Source organism: Cupressus sempervirens, chromosome 2, assembly GCF_028749045.1.
Source record: "Cupressus sempervirens isolate cs-2001-9-10 chromosome 2, ASM2874904v1, whole genome shotgun sequence".
NCBI classification, from domain to species: domain Eukaryota; kingdom Viridiplantae; phylum Streptophyta; class Pinopsida; order Cupressales; family Cupressaceae; genus Cupressus; species Cupressus sempervirens.
In genome coordinates this window covers 685230142-685252099 of record NC_143119.1, presented here as the reverse complement: position 1 = coordinate 685252099, position 21958 = coordinate 685230142, and the positions used below count along the sequence as shown (strand labels likewise).

General features: G+C 34.6%; 1 protein-coding gene across 1 annotated transcript in view; it reads left to right on the top strand.

The window, feature by feature from the left end:
• STRS1 (DEA(D/H)-box RNA helicase family protein) overlaps positions 1 to 21958 on the top strand; it is a 107613-nt gene that overhangs the window by 73833 nt on the left and 11822 nt on the right. The window contains exons 6-9 of the mRNA XM_089815049.1: positions 1970 to 2055; positions 2347 to 2403; positions 3308 to 3375; positions 4582 to 4650. Of these exons, the coding sequence (XP_089671175.1) occupies positions 1970 to 2055; positions 2347 to 2403; positions 3308 to 3375; positions 4582 to 4650 (280 nt within the window). The remainder of the gene's footprint in view (positions 1 to 1969; positions 2056 to 2346; positions 2404 to 3307; positions 3376 to 4581; positions 4651 to 21958) is intronic.

Genomic DNA, 21958 nt, shown 5'->3' with positions numbered 1-21958 from the left:
AGGAATTGTCAAAAGATAAGTGCAGTTATCTTAATTTTTATTTTGTATTGGTTAGAGGATTTCTAACTAAGCTAGATCAAAAGTTAAGATTCAAATTTTAAGCCTTGGATTCAAAGATATCATATATTTTTTAAGGAAATTCATCAATAATTGTCAATTTGGATGTCACCTATTGTCAATTTGGATTTCCTTTATTAGCCAGTTTTCATTTTCATTCACAAATGCATAAATGACATATAGACCATCTTTTTTGGCCTCTTTAGCGGTCACTTTAGGGTTGGGAGGATCGACTAGACCAAATCAGGCAAAAATATACACTTCCAAAAAGTCTTCAAAAATGTTGTGAGGCCAAATTCAGCCCAAGTTCAGCTGCTGGGCAGCAAATTCTTCAAAATTCGCTGCAAGTTCTGCCCGGGTTCCTCTAGAAGAATTTGCAACAAATTCGTAGTTCTGCAAGATAATTTGGGGAGAATTTGACAAGGACCAGACTTTGTACAGAATCAAACTAGACTTTGAGGGTTGCTGGAGAGAATCTGGTAACATAGTTAAATATAAGTAATATATCCACAAAATTGTCAAAACTAGTTTACATTGCTAAATGACTACACTAAAAAACTCAATATTATTTTAAAACAATATAATATTATTATAAATAACAATATCATAAAATTTGGATGAAGTTTTGAAAGGGTAAAAATATGCTAAGATTCGAACTTCATGGATGAAATTCGGCAAATCCTGTGACTTAGCCTCAAATCATGTTGTATGACACATTTCTTAATATTTAATATTACAATTTATCATAAATACTGTTTTCAGCTGAAGCTGACCGTAATGGTATTAACGCCCAGAGATAAAGATCTCTATCTCAGCTACGAACTCCAACATTGTCCACTAGAGGCATAGACCCCTCATTCAGATTTCCACCTGTTAATGGTATTTCAACAATGAGTGATGGATGATCTTGTTTCTCACAACTTTGGCTATAAACCTTCTCAAATTGAAGTCAAATCTTCTGCCACAAAATTCTTTTCACTATTTTGCTTTAATGAAGTTCTTTATGCCACCTTCAGATCTACTTTAAATCCAATCACAGCTGTGCCACGATATGATTGACCTTTTCATCTTAAGATCTCTGATAACTCCTTTTCAGATCTGCAATAAATTTTGTACTTATTCCCAACAAATCTGCAATGATTGTATGAGGTCTCATTGAATCAAAATAAGAAAATCCTCCCAATTCCGTGTTAAGCTCATGAAGATATTTATAGACGAGAATTCAGGCCTGCTTCACCAGGAGGAGGTGATATTTTGGTACCTTTTTTCTTTTGTCGAATTTGTTTATTATATGACAGAAATTATCTGTTTCATTGTGATATTTACAACACTTTCTGTTTTCCATTTGTTTCTATGAACCTGCAGCCTTTCAGAATATCATAAAAATCTTAAAATCAAATATATATGTTCACTTTTCAAGCATTTACTTTTCAGTTTTAACTTTGTTCAGCATTTATTCCAGCACATATGTTTTCTTGTTTTTAGTACAGATGAACATTTATTTTAAATTCTGAACTAGTATTTGTTTCTAGATGTTTGTTGTATTGGCAGCAGTGTAGATTGTTGTTTCAAGCACGAATCTTTAAAGTTGCACGCATAGTAATTGAGAGTGGTGTAGAAAATGCTAGATTTCAGCTGTATCTTAGTTGGATTTTCATTACACAACTTTGAAACTTCAATGTCTTACTGCAGATAGCTTTAGAAAACACTTGTATTGGTAAAAACTAAATGACAGGAAATAAGGCGCCTGCAACAAACTTATCACAGATCTCTATTGTAGGCTGTATATGTATGCCAGAAATTAAAGTTTCTTTTAATTGGAGAAGTGGGCACGTTCTTTGACTTATGCTGATAGCTTGGTATTGTAATGCTAGGGAGACCGAGCCTCTAATCTTTCTCCTCCTATATGCAGCTCGGCAGATGGTTATGTTCAGTGCAACTTGGCCACCTAGTGTTCATCAACTTGCCCAAGAGTTTATGGACCCAAACCCCATAAAGGTATTTATGTTGGTACCTAGGAAATTGGATTATTTATCAATATCGAGCATGTTTGTTTAACCTCAAATAACAGAAGGAATATAGTTTTCAACATTTACGGGCCATATATTTTCATAAAATAAATATATTTCAATACAGGTCTTATCTGAGGTTAATGATATTTCGACATATGATCCTCATTAGCACATATTTGTAATTATTTTACCTCTTCAGTAGAATTTATTTGTCTGATTACACTTCTAACATGATAATTCAACAAAGTACACTTACATGAACAATGGTTTGTTCTAGGTGGTAGTTGGGTCCCAGGATTTGGCCGCGAATCATGATGTGATGCAAATAGTGGAGGTATGAGATTCAACTCTAGAGAATTCAAATACATTATTTGAAATGATAAATTCATTCTAAAAACAATGGAGATTGAATCCTCCATTTAAAGGAATTACAAACACAATGTTTCTAAAAAAAACAATCGTTAACTGAGAACGGAATTAGAAACCATCTGAACTTAACTAAAGATATGCTGTGACCATTAAGTAATTAATAATGAAAATGTTAATCTTATATCATTGGCACATTATGGTAGTCCGCAAATTTCCTTTTATCCTCAATTATAAATTCTGGAATTCTTGTGGTTTGAAATTTTGTGTACATTTTAACATATCAATTTGAAGCTTAGACCAAGACATCTCTCTCTCTCTCTCTCTCTCTCTCTCTCATGATGTGATGCAAATAGTGGAGGTATGAGATTCAACTCCAGAGAATTCAAATACATTATTTGAAATGATAAATTCATTCTAAAAACAATGGAGATTGAATCCTCCATTTAAAGGAATTACAAACACAATGTTTCTAAAAAAAACAATCGTTAACTGAGAAAGGAATTAGAAACCATCTGAACTTAACTAAAGATACACTGTGACCATTAAGTAATTAATAATGAAAATGTTAATCTTATATCATTGGCACATTATGGTAGTCCACAAACTTCCTTTTATCCTCAATTATAAATTCTGGAATTCTTGTGGTTTGAAATTTCGTGTACATTTTAACATATCAATTTGAAGCTTAGACCAAGACATCTCTCTCTCTCTCTCTCTCTCTCTCTCTCAGTTTCAACGCTTAAGATGGGAATGACTTTGTCATGGTTGAACCCTTTAAAAGCATTGCTTCAGATATAATTTTGAAAAATCCATGTTTTGTTGTCTGATTTTTTAAGTTTTAATACAAACTTTCAATCTCTCATTTTCAGGTTTTGGGTGACCAAGTTAAGGACACACGGTTGGTTTCATTGCTTGAGAAATACCACAAATCACGCAGGTATTTTCTTGATATTGCAGTGTTGGACATTTGTGTGGATGACAAAGGATTCAATAAATTCAGTTTTGGTTCATATTGTTGAGAAATATCGACACTTTTTGAATAAATTCCAAAGCATTAAAATCGAACATGAGTTACATCACTATATATTCTATTCTAGAGTTTTTTTTAATCCCATGTATTTTTTAAGAAAGACTGGACATATCTATAATTTGTTTTGTGGACAGGTCTTTTTGGTGTATTATGTATGTTTTCTAGAACATTTTTGTGTCTCCTAGTTTATTTATAGGGTAGACAGGTGATAACTGTGACTCTCATTAGTCTGTTTTACAAATGTCATAAGTATATAAGTTTCTATAACCTTGTGGGACTTTAAAACCCCGAACAGATTATTGGATATAAGCTGACTTGAGCCTGGGCTATTTTATGTATGCTTTGTACCATTTTTTGTTTTGTTTGTGTAATCCCCCTGCAAAGAGTCCTAAAGCTGCGTCTCATCCATTTTCATATTTTAGGGGGCACATATGTGTCTGTCTGTGTGCGTGCATGTGTGTGCGCCTGTGTGCCTGCTTGTGTGCATGTGTGCATGTTTGTCTGTCTTTGTTGTACAGAGTTGTCAGAGAGCTAATTCACTCACCAAGGAAAATGGTTTTCCAAGGAAAACTAGATTATGAGACATTCATCCAGGATCATCCAGCTAGGCCTTATTAATCCTGGCCTTATCTTGTGTTGGCTCATTCCCAGTGATCAATGATAAGGGAGGTAGGACATGTGATTAAGATTTGGGGCAGTTGTTTTCTTGAGCCTATCTTCTAGTTTCTGCGATAACAGTTCTTCCTTTATGGCTTTTTGTAATGTTTGTAATGGATGGCTTTATCTTCTCAATATTTGAGGAAATAACCTGTTAAGGTTCATCCTCTTTGTTAGCCACATTTTTCATTAGTATGTTTTTCCTTGTATTTCTAATGTGTTGCTTGTTGTCACTCCTTATTTCTTCTGGTTACGCTTTTCAGTTCCATTAACCTGTTTTTGTTATGTGTAGATATAGTTTTGTTCTTTTCTTCTTATTGGCAACTGACTCAAGTAATTTAATTCTAGACCTAAACATTGCAACATGGTATTTTTTTAGAAACAACTTTGTTTGTAACTATCATTGCACATTATTGTTGGTTGGACTTAACAGTTTAAGTGTGAATTTTGCCCCAGGAACCGTGTTCTTGTTTTTGTATTGTACAAGAAAGAAGCAGTTAGGGTGGAGTCAATGCTGCAAAGACGGTAATGACGAGTCATTTTTCCTTACATTGTACCAAGAAGGATGGAGAAAAGTAACTATGGGTAGTTGATTTTTGTTGCATGGCTTATATATTTAGTAAATTGTCAGTATAAATGTTAATTGCATATAATAAGGCTAGAGTAAAATCAAATATTTTCATTTTTCATCTCATAATTTTGGAAGGCTAATGAATTCTAATTAGATGAAATTGATCTCTTCTATCTGTTATTCAAGATATTTTTCCATGATACATCAAGTATTGTCTTTTCCTGTAGTTGTCGTCTTCTCAGTTATGTTAGTGGAGTGCAAAGTTGAATTCACTTTTTTGTATTTGCATTACTGGTGACTGTTATAACTTCAAACAATAACTTGAGGAAAGTACTGATCAATGACACTTATGTGTAATTGAATTGAAAAGAGACAAGAATGCAACAGATGAGAGGAAAAGGGAGTGTCTTATTATTAGCGGTTATACTGAACAAAACTCTAAGTTGCCAGTTTGGGTTCAGATTCAAGTACGGGTTCGTGGGTTTGAGATTAAATTTTCTATTTGGTTTTGTGGGGTGTTCGTGAGTGTGTGTATGTATAAACAAAAAAAAAGAGAAACAATACATAATTGCAAAACTAAATCATTTCATAGTATGAATATATGTTGCTTGATTATTGATCAATGCCAAATGTCAAAGATAAACATTAAATAATCGTTCATTAATCTATGTTCACAATTCTAAAGAAAATCATACATTGAATTACTGGATTGCAAATTGAAATTTCAAAACATAGACTATTTTATCAAATAATAAGGTTTGAAACATAATGATAATAGTGGCAAGTGTTTAATAGTTTATCATTGTCTCAAGGCCCTTCAAGGGTAATCAAATGGGTTCATCCCCGGCTCCTACTAAATCAAGATCCCCATCATTGGAGACAAAGCCTATTCCACTAGACCCAAACAGCGTTAAATCATCACCATCATCATTCACATCCAGCAAGGTAGCTCTTGCTAGATCCTCGATGGGCATATCCAAGTCAGTAGACTCGGGTGCTACATCCCACAGCTTCTCTGCCCCCTTCCTGTATTTTGGATAATTGTGTGATAGGAGGCACAATTTGTTGTAAATGAATACCAAGTCCTTTGCTTTCTTGACACCCAACCGATTACGCTTCACTGAGTGAGTAAAGGAGTATGTACTCCAATTCGACTCAGTAGTAGAAGAGCTTGCAACCTAGAGAGAGAACCAACAAAATAAAAAAATAGAAATACAATATAAATTTGAGAGTATTAATTCTACAATGTAAGTGACCATAAAACAAGGAAAAAAAGCTTAAAAACTTAATTGTGACAGATCTTATTGGCAAGAGGTTGGAGGTACATATAGTCTTGCCAATGTAGGTACCACCATGTAATACCATCCATTCTGCTTTGGTCATCAATAACTTCAAGGTTTGCATCTCTTCTTGAGACAAACTCTCCAAACTATCTCCTAACATTTGATACCACCTCAAGATCGCTAAAGAGTCTACTAAATGCCTTCTTATACCTAGGATCTTTGTATGGTGACACTCTACGAGGAATAGCAAGCATCTCAGCACTATAATACCTGGGAGATAATGCATATGCTAGGAGGTGTAAAGGTGTTGTCATCTTGTTCCAACAATGTAGAACAATTGACTCCACCTTTTTGTACAAGGTGTCTTCATGATCATGTTCGCTCCTCTGAATGACTTGGGATGCCAAATGATGTTCATGTAGGTTATCTTAATGTAATGTTAATTAAAAATTTAGAAATTCAAATCTCTCAATAAACAAGGATAGAGGATTGTATTAAACTTACTAATTTTATTTTCTTGAGCATGGTGTCCATGGCATCATAGATGTCCACCAAACAAGGTTCGTCAGTGTCGGCAAACCGAAGCATAGGCTTTAATAGACTTAGTGAATTTTAATACATAATCCACACATAATCCACACAAGCCTACCAATCATCATCCAACATCATTGCCTTCACCTTTTGGGCTGTTGTTGTATTCGATTGCATCCAAACACCCTATTGGTTGTTAATAACTATCTGGGACAATGCAACTTTCACCCTCACAAGTTGTTAAGGACGATTTTGTGTGAAGCAAATTGAATTTCATCCACCTAATAACATGTTGATTGTAAGTTAATAATACAAAAAATATTGTATTCAATTATGTAAACATGACACAAAATTATAAATGAAACTAAATAAATTAAATTTTAAAACTTACCTCAAATAATTCTTGATTGGAGAAAGTTCTGAGTGATATATGGTGGTTTGTCACAAACATTTGGATCTCCTCGCCCTCATATTTTTTTTTCATCCATTCAATTTGGGTGCCAATTGCTGTCATCACCAAATTTAAGGAGTGGATGGTACATGGTGTCCAAAAGATGCGATCATATTGTGCTTCTACTAAAGCTGATATAGGAGCATCGAGCATGGTTTTGAGTAGACCCTACGTCCACGAGCTTAGGGTTATGTTTGGGGCCTCCATGTGGACCTTTTCTTATGTTCGCATAATTGTTTTGTTTGACCGCATTGGAGTTTGAGCTCTTTTGGTGGCTGCTAGTTACGTGTTCTCCATTTCCAAGGCAGACCTTGGAGATTGTTTTGGTGAGCTTTGATCGCATGCAGTTAACTTATGTGAGCCTGGATTTGGATTGCCAGAGGACATGTGGACCTATGTCTAAGGCCTATGAATTAGTTATGTTTATAAACTTGGGGGCTTGTCTTAAGTGTTTATTTAATTTAATCTACCAGGTGGACTTGCGGCATGAATGTTATTTTAATTTAATCTACTAGGTCAACTTGTGGCCTGAGTGTTTATTTAATTTAATCTGCTAGGCCAACTTGTGGCCTGAGTGTTTATTTAGTTTAATTTGTCAGGTTGACGTGTGGCTTGCTAAGTATAGAGTTTTTAGATGTCTAGGGGAATTAGTGTAGCATGGAGTAGTTGGGAGCATTTGAAGGGATGATAGCTTGGAAATAGAAGTTCGCATATGAGGATTGAGATGTTTCTTTGTTTGTAACGGCCGTAACCAGGAAGATCTTACAACCCGACATGTTGGATGTAAATCTTCAAATTCTGATTAATGAAATAGTTTTGCGTTGGAGTTTGAGCTCTTTTGGTGGCTGCTAGTTACGTGTTCTCCATTTCCTAGGAAAGCCTTGGAGATTGTTTGGGTGACCTTTGATCACATGCAGTTAACTTATGTGAGCCTGGATTTGGATTGTCGGAGGGCATGTGGACCTATGTCTAAGGCCTATGAATTAGTTATGTTTGTAAACTTGGGGGCTTGTCTTAAGTGTTTATTTAATTTAATCTAATAGGCGGACTTGTGGCATGAGTGTTATTTTAATTTAATCTACTAGGTCAACTTGTGGCTTGAGTGTTTATTTAATTTAATTTGCTAGGCCAACTTGTGGCCTGAGTGTTTATTTAGTTTAATTTGCTAGGCTGACGTGTGGCTTGCTAAGTACAAGTATAGAGTCTTGAGATGTCTAGGGGAATTAGTGTAGCATGGAGTAGCTGGGAGCATTTGAAGGGATGAGAGCTTGGAAATAGAAGTTCGCATATGAGGATTGAGATGTTTCTTTGTTTGTAATGGCCGTAATTGGGAAGATCTTACAGCTTAACATGTTGGATGTAAATCTTCAAATTTTGATTAATGAAATAGTTTTGCATTGGAGTTTGAGCTCTTTTGGTGGCTGCTAGTTATGTGTTCTCCATTTCCTAGGCAGACCTTGGAGATTGTTTTGGTGACCTTTGAGCGCATGCAGTTAACTTATGTGAGCTTAGATTTGGATTGTCAGAGGGCATGTGGACCTATGTCTAAGGCCTATGAATTAGTTATGTTTGTAAACTTGGGGGCTTGTCTTAAGTGTTTATTTAATTTAATCTACTAGGCGGACTTGTGGCATGAGTGTTATTTTAATTTAATCTACCAAGTCAACTTGTGGCCTGAGTGTTTATTTAATTTAATTTGCTAGGCCAACTTTTGGCTTGAGTGTTTATTTAGTTTAATTTGCCAGGCTGACGTGTGGCTTCCTAAGTATAGAGTCTTGAGATGTTTAGGGGAATTAGTGTAGCATGGAGTTGCTAGGAGCATTTGAAGGGATGATAGCTTGGAAATAGAAGTTCGCATATGAGAATTGAGATGTTTCTTTGTTTGTAATGGTCGTAATCGGGAAGATCTTACAGCCCGACATGTTGAATGTAAATCTTCAAATTCTGATTAATGAAATAGTTTTGCTTTGGATCTAAATATCTCTGTTATAACTCATTTTATGCCATGTGGTTATATGCTGGGGGCTAGGTCATCTCCATTGGGGGTACACCCAACCTTGCACTGCATCAAGTGGTATTAGAGCTGTTGTTCTTGAGTGTGTAGACAGATCACTAATTGTGAGGCAGTTTACACGAGGAGCTTGGGTTGGGTGAAATTTGTCAGAGGATTTCTTAAGTGTGTAGACAAATCGTTGATTGTGAGGCAGTTTGCACTAGGATTGTGATTTGAGCTAATTGTGTAGACAAATCTTCGATTGTGAGGTAGTTTGCACGAGGTGCTTGTGTTGGGAAAAGTTTGTCTTATAAAGACTTGAGTATGGAGAAGAGAAAGAAGATGAAGTTTGTGATTGGATGGATTCTTAGGATTCCTAGACTTGAGAAGATCAGAGGAAGAAATCAAGAAGTATTACGAGTTGCATTCTTGGGTTTGCAGAAGCAAATGGATGAATTAGAAGTGGGATTGTGAAAGAGAAGAGTGATTCATCAAAAAAGAGATGTTGATAATTCCATGTATGTAGTGGAGTGTCATGCATGCGATACAAAAGAAGGGGAAGAGCACAAGATGACAAGACTTGTGAACCTGCAGTTGATGAAGATGATTTGGAGATTGTAGCAGTGGAAGAAGAGTGGAATGGCTTGGTTGGACGTCAAGAAAGAGAAGCAGTTACATGCCGTGTTGAAGAAAAAAAGAAGAAAACAAAGATGATGGCGTAGAAGAGGTAAAAGTTGACTTCATTGAAGATGACGAGGTATCTCTTGGTTTTCATGAGCAGATGGATGCATCTAACATGGAAATTGCAGAACATATTATTGTGAGCAATGAGATCTTTGATAATGAGGATATATATATTGCTGACGTTACTATTGACATGGATTTGGATTTACATATTGCTGATGTGGATTTACTTGTTATGGTGAACGATTCACATATTGCTACTGTTGTGGATTTTGGTTGACATGTTGCTGTCTTGGTTTTGGATTTTCATGATGTTTCTGACATGGATTTCATGTTTGTGGATGTTACTATTGCTGATTGTGATTAGTTGCAAAGATTATTTGTGAAGCCTTATGTTGTTGAGTTGGTTCCTATGAGTACGCATGCTGATTGGGTTGTTGAGGTTCATATGATTTTGATGTTTGAATGGATGAGGCAGATGTGGATAATTTATAGATGTATTCTCGTCTTTGAGGGCTTGGAAACCTTTGGTGAGGATGAAGCTGAGTGTAGATATTTCTTTTGGCATCAAAGTGTGGGACACACTTTTCTATTTACCTTGAGAGTTTGATGTAGGAGCATCAGGCATGGTTTTGAGTGGATCGTATGTCCACGAGCTCAGGGTTGTGTTTGGGGCCTCTCCGTGGACCTTTTCCTATGTTCGCATTATTATTGGTTTGACCGCGTTGGAGTTAGAGTTTTTTTGGTGGTTGCTAGTAACGTGTTCTTCAATTCTTGCGCAAATCTTAGAGATTGTTTTGGTGATCTTTGGTCGTGTGGAGTTAGCTTATGTGATCTTGGATCTAGATCGTTGGATGGCATGTGAACGTATGTCTAAGGTTGCATGGTTTTGTTTTATCATATGTTTGTAAACTTGGGGCCTGTCCTAAGTGTTTATTTAATTTAATTTGCTAGGTTGACTTGTGGCCTAAGTGTTTATTTAATTTAATCTACCAGGCTGACTTGTGGCCTGAGTGTTTATTTAATTTAATCTACTAGGCCGACTTGTGGCTTGAGTGTTTATTTAATTTAATTTGCTAGGCCGACTTGTGGCTTGAGTGTTCATTTAATTTAAAATTTTAATTTGCCAAGCCAACTTTTGGGCCGAGTGTTTATTTAATTTAATTTGCCAAGCTGACTTGTGGCTTGCTAGGCATAAGTATAGAGTCTTAAGATGTCTAGGGGAATTAGTGTAGCATGGAGTAGTTGGGAGCATCTGGAGGGATGATAGCTTGGAGATGAAAGTTCGCAATGAGAATTGAGATTTTTTTTGTTTGTAATGGTCGTAACCAGGAAGGCCTTACAACTCGACATGTTGGATGTAAATCTTTTGATTTTGATTAATGAAATAGTTTTGCCTTGGATGTAAATCTTCTATAAATTTTCCACCATGTGGTTATTTGTTGGGGGCTAGGTCACCTCCATTGGGGGTACACCTTGCCTCACACTTCTTCAAAAGCACCTGTAACCCTACAAACTTTTGCATCGTCCATTATTACTTGGATAGTATTATCAACACCCATAGGCACTATGGATTCAATTAGAACCCGAAAAATAAATTCAGCATCTTTGACCTCCGTTTCATAGTCCACCACCTTCAAAAATATAGATCACTTGGGAGAGACAACAATCACATTTATTAATGGACAATTTTTGCAATCTTTTCATCCATCAGACATAATAGTCACTTCCCGTTTGGATCCAAGAGTCTTCTTGGTTTGAAAAGGTTCGCTACATTTTTTCTTTAATAAGTGGTTCTCACCTTTTCATATCCAGGACCTTTGTAACCAGCAGGGGCTTGGTTTGCTGCTTGCAACATCTCTCCAATAAGGTGATCGAACTAAGTTTGAATGGAAGATTATTTGCAAAGAGGCAACACCCAACCTTTATATTAGTAATGTCTCTTAATTCATTTTGAAATGCCCTATCTATTGGGCCTTTCTTGCAGGTGGTGGTTTGGGATGCTTCTACATCTTCTTCATCCCTATATGCCATAGCTAAGAAGGGATGGCGTCTAGTGGTTATTTGAGGGGGTGGTCATGGTGCTTTGTATTTTGTTATTTCTTGTTTTCCCCTTAAACTAACTTATCAGCTTCTTCTTATTCTTTTAACATTGCTAGTATTTGAGAAGCTGCCAATCCCTTTTTTCCTGTCCTTGAGCCTTCACACATATTGATCCCTTTACTCCCAAGTCTTAGAAAATTGGGCATTGCAAAAATTACATTTCCATGTAACACTTCCCCCACCCCCCCCTGCTCTAGGATGTTGTTGAAGTCTTATTGTATACTTGCACAAAGGAGATTTTTATGTTTTTGGGACCCCTCCCCACCCACTGAGCTGTGACTAATTGTTGCAATCAATAAAAAAAATGAAAAAAACATATTTCAAAACTTATACAAAAATATAGAACAAACTATCAAAGAACTAAAAGAAAGGATCAAATGCATACCAAGAACACTCAAATATGATTCTTGGAAGGATTTGTGACTCCATAATCAATTTCTATCGATTTCTCTTGAAGCTTGCAAAATGGACACACCAAAATGAGAGAGCCAAATAGAAATAAAATGTGTTTGATGTATTCTAATAGGCTCTTTTTACAGTTAGAAGGAAAAAAAATTATTGTGTTTTTAAGATGCTTTTTGGTCTGACTGGCTGTGGGTTCTCACGGTGTCCATGTGTGTCCCTACCAAAACCTCCGGGTCCGTGGCAGGTCCCATGTACCATGTACGTGGACCCACCACGTCCCAGCCGAAATCTGGACCCATGACGAACACGGACCTAGATCCGGCTGGTGGGGTCCGAACCTTGCAACATACACAAAACTGCTACAGTTGCAGATATATTCTTAAGTTTCTTTTTCTGGTTGATTAGAATCTGAAGAAAGCAAATGAAAACCCAAATTTACTTTGTTATTAATGCACATGCCAGCATGGTGTAGCTGATGCCATTCTAAGCAGTATTTTGGAATTGAAATAGGCCCTGACTCACTTGGTGATATTCTTTGGATAAAACTTCAACCTCTTTCTTACAATATTATAACTAAAATAATTGACAATAGTTGATGTTCTTTAAATTAAGCTTTTGTTGAACTCTCACACCTGTAGAAGACGTTGACAGTTTACGCTGCTTGATTACCTGTCAATTTTTGGTAGCATAAAATACTTATTAAAGTACTGTAATAAGCTTGAGCAGCATTTGGAGGTGCAGTCAAGGAACAAATGTTAACTTATTGACCTAGTTGCTATATAGAAGTTAGGTGCTATGAATGGTGCCTGGTTCAAAATGTTTTGTGATGATCATGTGTTATTTTTACTTTCATAATTACATTTTTGTACTTCATCATGTGATTAATTGGCAAGACTTATGGTCTGATCAATTATGAATGTTTTTGACAAAGTTTTGTACTCTTCCACCCTTATGGTGATTTATTATGTTTGTTCTTATGTCGTTCTTTTCATAGATGCCATATTGCACATAAGTTAATCAAGAGACTTGTAGGCCATGGGTGCACTATGTTATAGCATGTTGAAGGGAAACACCTAGATCGCTATGTTTGAAACTTCAATTGAAAAGAGAGGACATGGAGAGGTATAGTTAAGATCAAACTTATTTAAATACCGAGGACCATCAAATCTCAGTACAATATGATAATAGGAACACAATACAGAGAAATTTTAGGATAGTTATGGAATTGCCTCTTCATAAATAAGAACCGCTGTCAATGATGGGGATGGTTGACCATGACAACTGCTTGACCAGCATATCGCCATACATACTAGTACATGTCCATTATATTTATTATTTAATTTAGACTTTAAGTAGCTGCTACCCTTCAAATGTGTTAGACAACTGGTGATGAATGCTTCTCTTCTTTCCTCAATGTTTGTGCCTTTCTCAGATATAAAGTTGGCACAAATATTATAGTGTGTTAGAGCTTATTGGCAAGCATAAATGCAAATAGCAGGGTGCAGGGCACCGCATTTTGCTGGCTGTGCAAACCACAAGTGAGCTATATAAATCACAGTAGCAAAAATCATTGATATATTGTGTTGAATTCCTGTTTGACTCAATTGGCAATCCACTCTGTATTGGATCATCCATTTTCAAAATAAACATGGAACTGATGAAGAAGAGGATGTGGGATGCTGTGAAAGGAGTCAAACAATATCATCATTGTCCATTGTATTTAAATTGATCAAGCGAGATTTGAGAGTGCTCACAGGGAATAGCCTTGCATTGGGGGAACTAGGCTGCATAGTAGGAAGAAGCTGGATGCTCTCTCTAGAGCCTGCTGAACATTCAAGGCCAAAAGAACCTTAAGCAGTAAAGAAAAAAACGGTTATATGTTCATGTTTCCAAGTTGTATGTTGTAGACAAGGACAATGTATTTGACACCAGAATGAAATAGATTTGCCCTCTCTAGATGAGGTTGAGGTGGTTGTGGTGCTCTCATTTATTTATCCCCATCTGGGTGTATATCTGTTATATCTAGGGGGTAATTTATCCCCCGAATGTGTGCAGTGGAATAAGAGAGAGAATTAATTAGCACAATAGCTTGATGAGTACTTTATATGGACCAATGTCAAAAAATGAGCTCTTGAAGAAAAAGTGAAAGGCACCTCTATTTATGCGATTGAAATGGATTGGATAAATAATTGTTCACATTCTTGTATAGAAAGTACACAAGACACTGAAAAATGAAGCAGTAATGTTTTAAATTTATTGAAGGGCGGGGGGGGGGGAGGAGATAGCAATTATAATCGTCCCATAGGATATGGTTGTCAACTCTATTCTACAGTTCAATCCCTTTGAGGAGGACAAACATGAGACTTGACTTTACTGGCGAGTATTCAGTATTTGTGATTTCAAAATTGGTGACTAAGTGGGATTGAATGGGGTGGCTGGATTGCCCTGTTTTCATAAATTTTTAGTCAGCTGCAATTCAACTCACCAATGTTTTTACTAATTAATTTTATCTATTTTAAGGATTTCACCAATAGAATCTATATTTTCTAAATGATATATTTAATATTTTCACCCGCAATTTTGGAAGTGTCTTAATCTATGTTACCCCAAGTCTTGGGGATGGGGGAACGAGAAAAATGGTTTCCAGTATGTTTTTGTTTATGTGTGTGTGTCTGACTTTTCAAATATATTGATGTATTTCACATTCATCATAGCAACATAATTTAAAATTGTTAATTCCATTCATTAAATAATCATAGAACGTAGCACTTAGCATCAACTGGAATCATCATAGACATAGCATTAATTTGAATCATCATCTAAGAATACTGAAGTCTAAGAATAGGAACATAGGATGACATCAATGAATGAAATGAGAGAATGAAAAGCATAATAGATTCATATCATAAGGCTGCAATTTTCAAGTTTCAAACTTTCAACAAAATGAAAACATCGAAAAAGTTAAAGACTTAAAGTATCAAGTATAGTCTCAACTAACAGTATGACTCTATGAATACTAAGTAAATGGTGAAAAGAATAGACAAAAACATTTATAATAATTTATGGCATATTATATTGCTTTGTTCTATTTAATTTAAATTTTTTTTTGAAAAATTTACTTGGAATTTACAATTTGTGTAAATGAATAAAATGAGAGAATGAAAAGCACCATAGATTCATATCATAAGGCTGCAATTTTCAAGTTTCAAACTTTCAACAAAATGGAAACATCGAAAAAGTTAAAGACTTAAAGTATCAAGTATAGTCTCAACTAATAGTATGACTGTATGAATGAATGAATGAATGAATTTTAATGACGTCCACAAGGCCATAAGCCTAATACTAAGTAAACGGTGAAAAGAACAGACAAAAACATTTATAATAATTTATAAATAGGGCATATTGTATTGCTTTGTTCTATTTAAATTTTTTTTTTTTGAAAAATTTACTTGGAATCTACAATTTGTGTCCAAGACTCCAATCTTTTCCTATGTCCAAGTTTCCAACTCCACTTGCATCCAACTTGGGAAATAACCCCAACACTGTCCGTGCAGTTGCAATAATGCTGCCCCTATTGTTGAAAAAACCTTGCTACGTTGCTTGCAACCGGAGAAACAACCTTATCATTGCTCGTCCGCATGCGATAGGAAAGTAAATAAAGTTTCTAACATATGTTAAACCCAAAGTAACATATGTTATTTATTATTAATATTTTCATGTGTTCCAGCGTGTGGGGCCTGTGTGTGGAAAATCAATAGTTAAAAAAAAAATGTTTAATTTTTAATTTTAAAACTTTCTATGGAACTTTTTGTCCTTTAAAACTTTAGCTTGAAATAGATTTGACAATTGACATTTGTGTTGTTTAGGAGATTTTTCGTGGAGCTTTGTGTGTATATATGTGTACACTATATATAAATGTATACACAGAAGAATTAAAGAAATATACAAAATAAAATAATTTCATAGTTTCATACCTCATCATTGATCAATACCAAATGCCAAAGATAAATATTTAAATGCCAGTTGATAGTGCAAAAATATTTAAATAAGCCATATCATGTATGTCCATGTTTACGACTCCAATGAAAATCATTACAGTTATAAAATGTAGTTCATGATTCATCAATCATCAAAAGGATTATTAAAAAAACACCATCTATTGGATTTTCATTTTCAGTTGCCATAAACTCACAAGCATTTGAACCCATAGGGGTTCTACTCATACTAAATGCACCATGTGCAGGGATGTCATCATCATTATAAATTTATAAGTCACAATGATGGGATTCATAAAATTTGGCAATTTAATTTGAGAAAAAGTCAAGCCTCTTCTAATCTATATTTTTTTTCTCGATCCTTTAAAATAAAACTCGTTGGAGGTATTTAATGAAAATTTTGTGGTTCGTCTTTTTTGGGTGAAAACCACAGCCTAGATGTGGGTTTTGATCTCTTGGTTTCTTGATTTGAGAAAAAGTCTGATTTTTGAGGTTTATATGTACTTGTATGTATTGTGTGACTTGCATAGGTTGTTTATCATGTGAAGACTCACATTTTGCTGCATCAAGGTTTCTCTGATGGGTCTCCACATTTTTTTCCTATAGAAAATTTCTAATGGGTTTTCATAATTTTTTAGTTTTTACTGAATTTTTTTTATGGGTTCATATGATTTTTTCCCTTAAACAATTTTTGGTGGGTTTTCATATTTTTTTCCCTTACAAACATTTATGGTAGGTTTTCATAATTTTTTTTCTTTAAAAAAAATTCTGATTGGTTATAATAATTTTGTCCCTTAAATTTTTGTCTTTACTGTGGGTTTATGGTTTTTTCCTAAAAAATTAAGGGGTTGCTCCTGTCAGGGAGAGCTCTGGTTTCTAGAAAGGATTGATCATTTTTTCCCCTTAAAAATGATGTTTTGTATGTTGATCCATGTCTTCGGCTTTGTGCTACTTATCAATTTGGTTTTTTTATTTTATCTTCAAAATCGTTTTTGAATTCTGTGATTTGAAAAGTTGCATGGGATTCCTTTGTGGGCCTTCACCATTATTTTCAAAAAATGATGATTTGTAATCTTGGGTTTGGTAACCTTTTCCTAAAAAATCGTGATTTTTTGCAGCTTGTTCTAGGGTGTCGTGCTCTTCTACAAAAGTTTGAAGGGTTTGCTGATTTTACATAAAATCATGGCAGCTATTCTTTTTGTGTTTCTAGGTTTAGAGATGGACAACTTCGTTATCTAACACCTAGTTGGACATTTTGTGATGATTTTTGGTTAGAAGTTTTGTAGAATTTGGGAGGGTTAGTGGCAGACTTAGTGAAAGCCTCTTGTCTCTTTCTCTATTCTTTTGGATTGATTTTAGCTACTCTTGATCATTAACATTTTGCAGATCGAAGGAGAGTCTCAATAGCAGTTGAACATTCTGAAGAATTTATGACCTCAAGACGTGCGATCTTCTGCAATGTAGTTACAAGATGATCATTAAGAGAGGGTATTAGAATATTGTAATGTTTATTTAACGGTCTTTAGTTTATTAGATAATTTCTATTTTTGTCTTCAGTTCACTATTGTTTCATAATAGAAACAGTCTTTGTAAAAATTCTATTGGGAATATTGAATATCTTATCATGTTGCTCAATGTAATCATCTCGATGATGGGATACTTATAATTTTGATATCAATGACTTCTGTTATTTAATATTTATATAATAGAAGTTAGACTCTTTCATTTGCTCATTTGAGTATTTAAAATTTTGATATTTATTGTTCAAAGTTTTGCTTTCACATTCAATGTTCAGGAGTCGAGCATTTAAATTTTATTATTTTAGTAAATTAGTATTTTTCATCTTTATGTCTTATATTGTTATACATCTTTTCATAATTTGCATTTTAAGTATCATATGTATAGTATATACTATATCCCCTTCCCTCCCATTCCCATATTGAGGTCCTTCGTCCCCTCGTCCCCGTAAACCCTAGGCCAGTGTAACTATGGAAAAAAATTAAAAAAAAAAAGTCTGTTTTATATGTAAAATAGTGCTTATGGGGCTTGGATGCTCTTTAGATGTGTTCCAGATGCACCTAGTTGCTCTCTGGATGTGCTTCAGATGCTCTCTGGCTGTGCATTCGGGCGCATCCACATTGTAAGCGAGGGCTATCGGTATGATCTAGTAACATGATGATGCATCATTAACTTGTCAAGGGGGATCCTTAAGCCATGTAACTATTTGATGTTGAAGATAAAAAAGATGAATGATGGTGTCACTTACAATTTGTAAAAAAAATATTCAAAAATTCAAAATCCAAGAGATCTGAGTGCAAAATAGGGAATTATGCTAATTAAAAACACCTTGGAAGAAGACAAGAAACATTATCCAAGGAATGCTTTATTAGAGGCACCAATCAATCAAGATGACAATAAATTGAAGGAACACACGTGCCTTGAAACACCAATGGTGTCAACTTCTAGTAGGGCCTAAATAAGCAAACCTCTTTGAGGAGCTAGGTGCTAAGCAAGGGTATCTCTAATGGCTTGAAGTAAAATATTTTAAAACTTTGACTCTATGGGTTTAGAAAATGACCTTGAAAATGCATCCAAAGCAACAGGGCTAGATAGAAAACTCTGCTTAGATGACACTTCAAGTGATTGTTTATAACAAACCATGTGCCAAATATGTTAATCTGGATGCTTCGAGCAGGCCTACTTAAGAGATCCTACACTAGGACAATCTCAATTGCTTAGAGAATTGTAGGCTTAAGACTTGGAAACATACACATTTTTGAAAGAAGATGCTGTGAATATGTCAAGAAACGATGGTGCTTTAGGACATGGAAATGAGGCATGTACCTATCAAAGACACTACCGAGAGGCAAGCTTCAAATATATAGATGATCCAATGAACTGAACAATACATATGTTTTTGTTATTTTTATATGCTCAATCTTGTAGAAAGACCTAAGTTTAGTTTGGGCACCACCATTGGAAGTGCTGACATGTGCCTAGGTTTACGAAAATTCATCACAAGCAGGTGAAGATAATAAGAATAAGGCATCATAAGTTGTCCATAAAATAATTTGGCAGAGTAGAGAAGGAGAACGACACCATAAAAAAATAGTAGCATTGCAATGCGTGTTGTTTTCTAGGATCATTTTCTGCAAATGTATTAACATGGCCATTGTAATTGATGTGTTTCAAACGCAAATTTGGATCTCATATAAGTATGAGAGGAGACATGTCTCCAAGGTTTAAACTTTATTAGTTAGTATAACTAACCATATGTGAAATATATACATTGTATATAAATAAATAATATAATATATGTAATATACTATATATATATATATTATCATCAATAATGGAACTCATGATCATATCAATCTGATTGTAACTACAAACTTAACACTCCCTCTTAGTTAGGAAGGATTGATATATAACACATGCTTTTGATTATATGGAGATATTCCTAGAATGACATATTAAGGATATCAACATGAATCCATCAACACACACACACACACATACACATATATATTAACATATTTAATATATGGAATTTACTTCAATTCACTGTGAGGCTAAATTCCTCAACACTCTTTCTTTAGCAACGAGGGAATTGAAGCAAATATAATACAAGATTAAACGCCACCTTAAGTATGGTCTATGATAGATTTAAGTTATGGTGTCCGGCAAGATCTGGCCTAAAGAACCATAACAAATGATTTTCATGGTGTCCGGCAAAATTCGGCCTAATAACCATGATGGATATCAACATGTCCAGCAAAATTTGGCTTAATAACAATGACACCAATAATTTTCATGATAAAATCAATGACAGAAGGTACAACCTTAACAAAAAGTCATGTCCGTGTAGAGACATGACTCTACATGGCCAAAGGCTACGTAGGATGATGTCCCTTTTTGATCACGGTTGGTGTATAAGCAAACACAATTAATTTGCTTCTCAATCGACAATCATGTGGTGGTAAAACAATTACATTCAGGAACTCCATAACATAATAGTCTCTTTTGATCATAAGAGCCCAATTAGTTAATTCATTTATAAATAAATAGACATATATATATTATTTTTATCAATAATAAAAAACATAAAACAATGTTTATATAAATCATAAATACAAATACTTAATATAATGAGTATAACACTTTGACTAATGCTATACTTCAACACTCCCTCTTAGCAAGGGAGAAGTGACAAAAACATTTTATGAGATATCAGTATTAAGGATATCTATGCAAGACATATTATTTGAATTTAATACACTGAAATAGTGACTTGTCAAATGACTACAATCACAATGTTATGAACACTATCATAACATATATTATGATCTCTAAATGTCTGAAACAATATCTAGAGTAATCATAATGCTTTCATTATCAATGACTTCTGGCGCATCCGGAACAAAAACTTTCATAATAACAGGCCTATCATTTGCAAGATCGTCATCTTACAAAGATTACCTTCTATTTGTTTGTTATCATGGTGTTCAACAAAATCCGGCCCAAAGAACCATGAGAGCAGGTCTACCATTTATAAGATTGTCATCTTATAATGGTTACCTTCTGTTTATATATATCAATGAAAGATCGTCACCTTTCATTACATATCATATGTGAAATAGTAACTACCATGAACCAAGTTAGAGGGTGGTGCAAAGACTTTCACCTCAATTCTCTCTCATAAAGAAGAATGGATTTCAAGGAATTTCACTTAGAACTTCTTCTCATAGAGAAGATATCATTCACAAAGGATTGCACCTAAAAAAAAATTCTCCTTCTGAATAAAGATCCTGGGAAGTCAGGTCCAGTAGTTACTCCCTTAGAGGCTTTCTTCCCCAAGGATTCTTGTCAGACTCACTCTGAATTTGATATCAATTTTTTGATTTTCTGGTGGTAAGTCATCACTTCCTCATGATATACATAGAAGTAAGCCCATCAAAATCATGTAGTCACATGTGTATTTCTAGATTCTTTTTGAGCATCAATCTTCTAAGCTCGTGTGTTGTCTTCGAAGAAGTGTCATACTCCCTCTTAATGTAGAAAAATCTCATAATCTTAATCATCAAGGATGTTTGCTTCAAGAGCCTTACTTTATCCATTTTGATTATCAGGGTCTTTGGAGCTCAACATTTGAAACATTGAATATTTTATTCCCCCTATTGACAAAATGTTTGCTCAATTGAATTATGCTATCAACACTAGAGAGTCCATCTCAACATTGGTTTCTCTCTCTTAATCAATAAAACCAAGTTCACTGAAGGTTTACTAAATAACTTCCTCAGTCTTCTTCCTCTCTTTCAAGGTTGCCAATAATAACATGTTAGGCTCCCTCTGAATCCTATATCCGTTATCATTGTCCTGCAAGAACATTTTTGGAGAAAAGATCAAGGCACATGTCTCTTATAGTATGTAATGAATTACAAAAATAAGAGAGACTTAACATAATATTCAAGAATATTTCTACAAATGATATAAGATTATTCCAATGTAATATAGATAAAGACCTTATATATATATATTCTCTATCTTCTATATATGATTAAATCTTGAATACTATTATCAATGGAAATTATGATATCAACTACAGTTTAATAGCTAAGAATTGTTATTATATATTTAACTATAATGGTACATCCGCTCATTACATTAATTTATTTCTAATCTTATCCGAATGCTATTGATATCCCATAACATTAGAATTCATCAAAATACAAATTATATTGATAAGTAGGAGATGATTTCCACAAGTCAATTGCGATATTGCTATCAGGATTTAATTGTGTGATTTTGAGTCAAACT